General features: G+C 35.7%; 1 protein-coding gene and 1 non-coding gene across 2 annotated transcripts; one reads left to right on the forward strand and one right to left on the reverse strand.

The window, feature by feature from the left end:
* The first annotated feature begins 1222 nt into the window (after nucleotides 1-1222).
* On the forward strand, nucleotides 1223-1294 carry trnag-ucc (transfer RNA glycine (anticodon UCC)). Its single transcript has one exon. It is a non-coding gene; the product is annotated as a tRNA-Gly (tRNA).
* Nucleotides 1295-2316: 1022 nt separating this feature from the next.
* LOC135760345 (protein lin-28 homolog A-like) lies at nucleotides 2317-9133 on the reverse strand. Its single transcript, XM_065274308.2, has 4 exons — nucleotides 9124-9133; nucleotides 8005-8183; nucleotides 6591-6775; nucleotides 2317-3836 (listed from the first exon to the last, which is right to left on the reverse strand). The coding sequence occupies exons 1-4, from the start codon at nucleotides 9131-9133 to the stop codon at nucleotides 3656-3658; spliced, it is 555 nt and encodes a 184-aa protein (XP_065130380.1). The 3' UTR covers nucleotides 2317-3655.
* Between the last annotated feature and the right edge of the window lie 1037 nt (nucleotides 9134-10170).

A 10170-nucleotide genomic window follows, 5' to 3' on the forward strand; every position in this document is an offset into this window, starting at 1 on the left:
GCCGCGTTTAAAAGTTTTGGTGTGTCCAGCCCCTAACAGTGTTGCGATTTAGCACTTAAAATACATTCACAAATGTCTTTGTGAGCATTACTCTGATCAACTCGAAACCACGGTAGGATTCGGAAACATCAAATCCAAGCTACTTTGCTGTACACAAATGCCGAAATATCAAAATGTTCATTGTACAGTAAGTGGTTGAAAAAAAGACTAATGTTGTTTGTCTTTTCATGCATATATGTTCATTCTTCGAATTAGATATTTAGGCCAGATTTGACATGCTGATGTATGGTTACAGTCTGAGGACACAAAAAAGGTTGTGGGACTGGGCCACTTGTTGGCCTTCAAATTGCGATGCGAGCTAGTCGAATAGTCATACAGCTGTGTATCCGCAGAACTGAATTTTATTGACATGAATCTTGCCATGTGTCATCAAAGCACCTGAGCTTGCATGCACAATTTCGCCACCTACTGGTCAAAAAATGTGGAAAATGTCTGTTTTTGCTTAACTACTGTAAACTCCCAAACTCATTAAATTTCTTGAGGCATGTTTAGTCAAAAAATACCCAATGTTCCTCCATCAGCCATTTTTTGGCATCACACATTTTGAATATCATCATAAAATGCATTATTTTTATGAGTGCACTTCCGTATCACTACAAAACTTATAGGCATCTTCAGCATCATATTCTAAGAGGACCTGCAGTTTTCGGTCTTTTTTTTGAATGTTTAGTTTTTATTTAAAAATTATTTAACTGAAAATGTCCTGAAAAGTATTTTGGAAAAACACAAGTTTCAACAAACACATAAAAAGTATCCTTCAGAAACAAGTTTCAGTCTACAAAACAAAAGTAAAGTGATAACTGATTCAAAATAATTAAATATATGAATGAGTGAATGTGTCAAAAGGTATAAATAACATCGTCATTTTCACCTTAACTGTGATTAACCGATGTTTCAGTGCGGGAAACCTGGGATGCGCCCTCAAATTTTTCTTACTTCTGATTGGCTAGTTATAGTTCTACAGGTATACCCGCTAGAATACTCTTTTCCCAGCTTCCTCGCCGAAATACCCTTAAACTTCTGTGGCTATCAAGTTCCAGGCACTAGCAAGAGGCATGAAAGGGGATCAACTGAATCTTTGAGAAATTGCCCTAAACTAACAGTGGGTTCAGAATATGGGTTCAGAATATTCACAAGTCCTGGGGAGCATCTAACATGTGTTGCGTTGGTGGTATAGTGGTGAGCATAGCTGCCTTCCAAGCAGTTGACCCGGGTTCGATTCCCGGCCAACGCATTGATTTTTGCTCAATCTTACGAACGAGAGAACGAGAGCAATGCAGCCGATTGGATGCATATCTGTGCATTCGCGGAGAAACTTCCCTTAACTTTTCCAATCCATTATCTATCGTACAGCTTAACACTACGGATGCAATATACGTTTGGCCACACGTAGACATCATGGCGCTGTTTCGTCTTTTCTGTGGCGGGGAATTTAAGAAGGCCAGTGTCATCTGATTCGCAGTGGAGGAGGGTAGACCGTAAAAAGGGGTATACCCGTTTTACGATCGGAGAGGTATTTGTACAGAATTATCAGATCAAAAAAACTTGTTTTGTTTTTTACAACAAATATTTATTGTCTAAACTATCTTCAGAAAGATTTTACCAATGGTGACTGCTGTTTTTAAATAACGCAATGTTATCCTTCAGAAATAGTATGTGTCCTGTCTAGTGCATATATTCGGTGTTTTCGTGCTTTTTGAAACGCCCTTCTCTGTGCGTGCGCTATGTGTGTGTCCATTTAAGTTTGTGTGTGTGCGTCTGCACCTTTATCTGTGCACACAGAAAACAGCTCACTTTAAAATGGCTTGCACGTAACATGGTTTGGAAACACATACAAAAATGATACCCTTTTTATATAAATAGTTTTTTTATTTTTGAAAAATGCATATTTTAACAATTATTATTAAAGAGAATAATATAATGCATGTGTGATTCATTCTGCTTTCCAAAAAAATATTTTGTGTCTGACTGGGTGGGCCAGTCGTCAATCTGAGTAGGTCAGTGCCACCCTGTCCCATATGTGGCCTTGTGACTGCTCTATAGTTATTGTACGTTTATTGTTTTATTCTAGAAAAAGGATGGAACTGTGGATACCATGGTAATGATGGCCACAATCAGTCAATTTCTTACATTCCACCAAATTTATTGTATGAAAAACAATACATTCACAGTACATTCAAATGTTCAATAAGTGATTACAAAGTTCAATAGGATAGTCAATAACAGCTTATCTAATTGTAGCAAACCTTTCTTTTATCAACACAAAAACATGAAATTTAATATGATTGCATATAATAGTAGTTCAGGTACACAATTATTATTATTATTTTTTTTAAATATGTACCCCATCTTTTACTGGGTGCAGTACCCTTTAAAAAGATAATATGAACCATTAGGTATTCATCCACAGAACTGCAAATAAAGTTAAGAAAAACAAACAAAGAGTAGAAACAAATCAAAATTCTCAATATCACCTGATTTATGGCACAAAAAAGATGCTTGAAATACTCTGGAATTAATTCAGATAATGTTAGATGTTGCTATAAATAAATACTAAGACTAATATGTTTTTAAAGTCGTCCAGCTCTTTTTGTTAAATGGGCTGTTAAATTGAATATACAGGCAGCTGGAGGACAGATTCAATGGACAACATTTGATCAAATAAAGAACTTATTTTTATCTCATTCTTTCCAAAAACAGAAAACAAAACAACAACATTGAGGCCAATTCTCAAAGACAAATAACAAAATATATTACTAGAAAATACAGATCAGCAGATTATTAAGGCTGATATTTAACAAATATCAAGCCAAGATTTTCACTGTAGGCTGCAGTTTAGAGATAAAAGTTGAATGATTAATAACTTTCATGTCTAAAATCAAGTTTTGTATATTTTCCCATATATTATTTTTAAGATTTTCCTGTTTCATTATCTTTATCCTTTTTCTGTGCAAACTTTTTAACAATGCAACATTGCACATTGTGAAAACTGCTATAAAAATAAAATAATCAAAGATCTAGCATCTACATAAACAACCGATCTGAGTTTGTTTAAAAGACGTTGCTGGTCAAGAGATTCACTGCAGCGGTTTTACATTCATTTGTCCCCTAGTGATCATGACAGTCTATTGCAAAAACTGGCCAAAGCCCCAGTTCAACTTGACCCCAAATTCTCATCAAAACATTATCATAAAATCACATAATACATTCAATAGACAAACCTCTGAAAAAGACATTAAAGGAGCAACTATTTGTATAATAATTCAGTGAAGAACAATGAATAAGAACTACACGATTCTGTTGATTTAGTAGTTACTTCTATTGCAAAAATGTTTCTATGAAATTCCTGAGAGCAAACCTATTCCTGAGTATTATACCGTAATAAAAATGACATTCAGTAATTCTCTTCTGTTGCTTTTATAAACTTAAGTTCCAAAGGCAACATTTTTTTTCAGTATACACTGTAAAATGTGAAACATTGGATTAACTTAAAAAATTACTTTAGGTGTTACCATTTGAAGTAACCTTTTAAGTTGCATCAGCCTTTTACAGTGAAGTGATATGTTTGGCCTTTAAGCTTTGATTTTGCACCGCCTCAGTCGGTACTCCCTGCATGTAGTAGTGGGTCCCCCTTCACAGAAACAGGCTTTCCCTGAGCTTTTGCAGGGCAGCTGGCGACCATATGGGAAACACTTTGGCAGAAATGGCACCTTTTGGGTTGAGGAGGTAACTTGCACTCTTTGGCATGATGGTCCAGACCACCACAATTGTAACACCTGCAAAACATTGATAGTGTATAGATTTAGTTACTAAAATAAAACAAATAAAGTAGGAGTAGCCTACTATGGAAATAATACCACTAAATTGTAGATGTATAGAATGATTTTAGAAATATAAACAGGTACGGCCAGTGGTGTAGTGGTGGAGGCAGAAATGGGAATACTCTTAATTTACGCCCCCATTTTTTTTAATTAGAGTGGCCCAACTAAGGTTTAATGCCATGTGTTTAAAACAGTGACATGTAAGACTTGTCTTGCATATTTCCAAAATGGCCCCAGAATTGTCACTTAACTTCTACTTCTTAGCATAAGGATCATTATGAAATTAATATTATTAATCAATGTTTAGAATTTAGAAGTGGGTATACCCTACACTACACCACTGGGTGTATTTATCCATCATATATCACATGATCAGGCAAACTTGATCAGGCATGTTCAATAAAAACAGTTTAAAGTGTTCTAGAGACATTTTTATTGTGAGTCTTTTTCCTGATAAAAGAACACAGTTTGCTTGAGATCTGTTTACAAATTCAGTTCAGTCATGCCAGTGTTTATAGTTCAGAGGGCAGTATAAAAGTAAAATAATGACAGTTCCTAGGTTCTAGATGTCCAATCTTTCTACAACTTCTAGTGCTTGTTGTATATGTACCCACTGTTGTAAATAACTAAATGCAAGGTGAACAAATATTCAAATTCAGCAAAACACAACCAAAAATCTTTTTGGTGTTAGCTTTTATACTGTTTTAAAGTCAAATGAAATCCATAGTTCCTGGAATGAAGATTGCTTTTGTGCATTTATGTCCAAAGTGTCAGAGTTTGCTCAATGACTTTCAAAGAAGCCTATGTGTGGAGGTCCCAGTGGCATATGGGTGCTTGGTATGGGGCAGTCACCGCTGCATTGATGTCTGCTCAGCTGAGGTTATGTGGGTGACTGCAGTTCACAGGGAAGTTTTGAGGGACACTGCAGCTTTTTTGGTGGTTTATAGATGCTGACCTGTGGCCTTTATCAACAAAGCGTGGTGCATGAATCGACAGCCGGTTTGAAAAAAGCTGCAGCAGCAACCTATGACCTCGTGCTGCTCTTAACCCACAAACACCCCACCCAGCCCCTAAACATATGCAGTTGCCATGGCAATAATGACCCTTGACCCCTCTCGAGCACCTTCATCTGTTATCAATTAAATGAACTGCAGTGTTTTCCCCTCTACGTCCTGAGACTAGACCTATAGCCATACCATAATAAGTGAATAAGGATATTCTTCACTGTAATTCTGCATGTATTTGCTTCTTATCATGAAAAAATACTGCAAAATACATTTATCTGACTTAGCAAAAATAAATAACTGTAATAGACAGATGTGCTTCACTTTAAGGGCCAACATGCTTTAGGGATGTATTGAACGCAGGCAACCAAAGACCCTTTAAGGATATAAAAACCTCTTGTTAACACAGTGTCTTTACCTACAACTAGAATGGGTAAGTAGACCTAATGACATTCCTCTAACTTCCATCAGTTATAATACATGAACATGCATTCATTTAAACTTCTGCATTTGAAAGACGCTATTAAATAAAGCTACTTACATTGCATCTTAAATACATTTTTATCTGTGTTCCCATAGCATTCAGAACCTTTGTACTGCTAATGAAATGATCTAACAGAGCAGCAGAATGAGGCCGCAACTAACAATTCTTTTTTTTCCGAATAATCAATTCATCTCTCCATTATTATGATTATGTAGGCGTGACCTTAAAGCAAAACCAAGCACACACGTGCTGTCACACTCCAAGTTAGTGCTTAAAGAAATTTAAGGCTGATAACACAATTTTAAACACCAGATTTAGAGAGAAAACCTCTGAATTTAAGGACATCAATCAAGCATAAATGCATTGCTGACTGGCCGTTTTAAACAGTTATTGATTCAGGTCACATTGACGTTCCAGAGGTGGGGGAAGGAGAGGAACTTGTGAAAGGGGTAAGATAACCAAACCACATTTCTGGAGAGATTTAAGTTAAGGGCTGTTGAACTTCTACAAATGACTTATGAAATAAAAAAGCATCTCATTCTGTAAATTGAGTCGTTTCCAATTTGAAAAGTTTTTAAAAAAACATTAGATGGCCGGTTTCCTAGACAGGGTTTAGATTAATCCACGACCAGGCCTTGGTTATATTAGGGCATTTAACTAGTTTTTAGTAACAAACCTTACAAAAAAAACAATACTGGTGTGCATCTTGAGACAAAACAATGTCACTGATATGTTAAGAAATGTCAGTGCAAGGTGTTTTTAAAATTAGGCAGCTCAAACACGCATTTTAGTCTGGAACTAGGATAAGACTTGTCCAGGAAACCTCACAAGAATGTTTTAGGTCTTAATAAATTGCATTGTGACACCTTAAAAAAAAATAGTATTTACATGAATTATTAAAAAGAAACAAAAATGTGCATTAACAAAAATTAATATGCTAAGCAATGAAATATTGGAGACCTAAAAATACTTCTTTATGTTTAAAGTAAATAAAAAATTGACATTACTTTAACAGATTCTTAATAATTATATTGTGTAGAAAATACCTGTCAAAAGTTTAAGGTCATAAGGTAAAAATATGTAACAACAACAAGGTACATCATAGGTAAACATGGATTTGATGTTGCCACCATTTTCCTAGAATTTTAACTATTTAAAAAATATTTAAAATGTTGGAGTATAAAATTGTGCTGAGATGTTTATTTATGTATATGTACTCACCTGTCTCCTTTGGGCCGGCGTTTCTGGACACTCTTGCCTTTAGGTCTCCTCTCACTGCCCATACAGTGAGCTCCTCCAGGTCCGGTCACTCGCAAAGACTCAAGACCTTTGGAGGACTTTTTAAATGTAAATTCAATGGCTTCACCCTCCCTCAGACTCCGAAATCCATCCATGTACAGTTTACTCTGAATGCAGTGAACAAGACAGAAATATTGAGGGAAACTGTTTGACCCATATCTGGTTCAGCAACTTACTATTAGATTGGAAATGCAAAACATTTTCTATCATCACAGTCATACATATTAAAAGGGTGAAAGGTGAAAACAAGCTTTACCACCACTCAACCAAAGGTACAGAATTCATCTTAGATCTAAATGCTTGCTCATTCATTATATAAATATCTTAAACATTTCTGCTGTGATTAAATGGCCCCTTACAAAGGTCTAGTTGTCTATGTACAGCTGTTACAGCTCTGTTAGCCAGATGCAAATGCCTCCTTGTTTAGTGTGCTTCTATTGTATGTCAGTCATACCAATAACCAATAAACTATTTCTCTAGACACATGTGACCCTCCAATGCCCAATTTCCCTTCCTCCCTCGGACATGACCCTGATGTCCCATTGACACTCAATAGACACCTAATGGATGACCAAAAACTGCTGCTACCATAAGCCTTAATATATAGTGTGTCCAGTACTACGTTAAAACGTAGATGACGCATTATGAACTGTATCTCAGGTTAAGTAAAAAAAATCATAAAGATTAAAGTACAAGGACAAAACAAGAAGGATGATTTAAAAAAAACAGGTCACAGACGAGGAGAGCTCTTTATCATAGGACATGTTTCCTTTGTCTGCTTTTGTCACAAAGATCAGAGGACCTCAGGAGTTCGTGTTGCAAGGCTCCAGACCACTACCACAGCCTAATGTATATAGAACACATGAATTACATTTAATACAGAATGATTATAGCCACTGAAGTCAACTGGACGTTTATCCGAATCTTTTTATCTGAGATAAATCATTTCGCTCAAACTAACATCCAAAGATCTGTTGGAATTTGTATATTGGTTTGATGAAAGTTGAAACAACATTCCACTATTATGACTTGCATTACACAACATTACAACAGCAAAATAATTTTTTGTAGTTCAAATCAGATAGAAATATCTCCTTAAAGTAACAAAAGCACAATGTTCACTTGAACCTAAAATAATTCAGAAGTTAAAACACTCACACAGCCTTTTACCAGATTTTGGCCATTTATAGGCTGGCTGAGCAACTTTATGTTTCACTTAAATGTAACTTTATAACCTGTTACAGATCCAGGTTTCCAAAACAATTATTTCGTAGACAGTGGGCAATTCTTTCTAATTCAATTATCTGTTATTCATTGTTTGTCACAGAACAATTACCTGGTGAACAAACACGTCGACTGGTGTTTCTAAAGGCACACCATCCCGCGTGGTCATGGACAGGAATCCAAAACCCATCCGGACATTAAACCACTTACACACGCCCACACCAAAGTACGACTGAGGGTCTTCCTCAGTGGTCTGCCCCTCCTCCTCCTCCTCTGTTTTTGTACAGCCTCCTGCAAAACCATTTAGATTATATTTAGGAGGCTAAAATAAATTACACAAGCGTGGTGACAGTAGTGGTTGTTTATATGTAGGTTTACCTAAAGGTTTGTTTGTTTATTTGTTTACGTTTTCATAAATCTAAACATTTAAAATGACATACATCAAATATTTAATCAATAATCTATTTTTTGTTTGCATAACAAAGCGGTAATAAAATTTTTGAAATCCTACTTTTGCTATAATCTAATTGCACAGCAGCACGATATTTTATACGGAGGAGAAATAAGTAGTATACTATTATTTGATATATAATAATATAAAAAACTATCAATTTGTATAGCGCATATATATATATATATATATATATATATATATATATATATATATATATATATATATATATATAAAAGCTCAATAGAAAACGGTGGTGTTTTGCGCAGAAATCAACTTCATTGATGCGCTCTGTTGTATTTGCTTGATGTGATTTTCTCCACTGTGGCGGCGCTCAGTTTAAAAAGTCGTTAGCGTGGTCGACGCAGAAAATTGTAGGCTACTCTTTAACAACATCACCTGTACAGTTCTGGTGTAGGCTAACTGAACCCATGGTGAGCTGAATTAAGTCCAATCACTCGCTTACCCGGATAGCAATGAGTCGGCGGACTTTCTTTTCTTTCTTTTCCTTTTCTTTTGCGACAACGTTGGTCTTTCATATAAAACATTTAAAAACTTTCTTTACGAAAACGAGAAAACGAAATAACGTAAAACCAAGTTGGACGCGACCCTCACTGACATGCACGAGGAAGTGGGGGCATCCGGCATCAGGAGACAGTAAAAAAGCCCCAACTTTAAAGACAATGCAGACAACCCCAGCCCCCCACTTGCGTGTCCCTAAACAAGCAACAAGGTGTTCCTTTATCAAACGAGCCACAACGTTTAAAATAAATGTCATACCTTCTGCCATGAATTTCGCTATTGGCCTTCCTGACCTCTTCTTCTGCTGTCCTTTGTATGTCACCTGTGTGTTTGTTTTAAAACTCGGTTTTCCAGGTGATTTTCGATTGAATCGTTGATGGCTCCTTACTGATGCTACTCATTGTGGACCCCCTCTCCTACTGTATCGGTCAAGTCCACGTGATTCCAAATGACTCTTTCCTCCACGATGTCCAGCACATTCCTCAATGGCCTCCAAAGGAGACCAATCACATATGGAGACCACTGAGCAAAAGTCCACCCCCAAACTCTCTCACACATAGGTGACAAAAGCCTCTTTCTTACCAACATTAAATGTAAATTTTTAAGACAAATACGTCACCATGCCACAATAACAGGATTATAACTGATAATGCAAAAACATAAGAGACTAATTTTTAAAGGTAGCCATTACAATTAAGTCGTTTTTTCTTTGTTTCACCATTATACATGTATGCTACTATTTGCATTTCTTTAAATAAAATTATTTAAAACTATTTTGTTAAACCAGGTTTTTTGTAAGAGACAGAAGGCGCATTTGTTGTTGACAGTAGGCTATTTGGTTGCATCCCAAAACCTAATTTCTGGTTGCGTATAAAATAAATGTCTCCAATAAACTTACATTTTTAGATGCTTCAAACGAAATGGTATGAGGTAAAACAAGACATGCAACTATTAGTATAGTGGCTCCTGATTTTGCAGGTAAATTGAATTAGAAATAGCTATGGCACGAAAGCATTTTATATCCAATATTTCTGTCAAAGTAAAAACAAAAAAATAAATCACTTTAAATATCGCTTTACTCGGAAATAAACGAATAGCTTATACTGTAAAAAGACTACAATTTATTTAATTGTCCAATTTAAAAGAGATTAAATGCATATATGTCAGTCATCATATAGGCCTATGTGCACAACAAATATATAAATCATGAACATTTACAGCCACGGCCTATTTACATTCGTAATTATTGTGCATTGAATATGCGTAACCACCAATTTTTATCTAATTTTGGTTTAAATCGACGTG

The sequence above is a fragment of the Paramisgurnus dabryanus genome, chromosome 13 (genome assembly GCF_030506205.2).
Source record: "Paramisgurnus dabryanus chromosome 13, PD_genome_1.1, whole genome shotgun sequence".
In the NCBI taxonomy this organism is placed as follows: domain Eukaryota; kingdom Metazoa; phylum Chordata; class Actinopteri; order Cypriniformes; family Cobitidae; genus Paramisgurnus; species Paramisgurnus dabryanus.

What these genes read in the sequence shown, in the direction of transcription:
- LOC135760345 (XM_065274308.2), bottom strand. An exon ending in TCGACGTGTTTGTTCACCAG is followed by an intron (nt 6,776 to 8,004) that starts GTAATTGTTCTG and finishes CACTGCATTCAG; the next exon opens with AGTAAACTGTACATGGATGG. An exon ending in CGCCGGCCCAAAGGAGACAG is followed by an intron (nt 3,837 to 6,590) that starts GTGAGTACATAT and finishes AATGTTTTGCAG; the next exon opens with GTGTTACAATTGTGGTGGTC.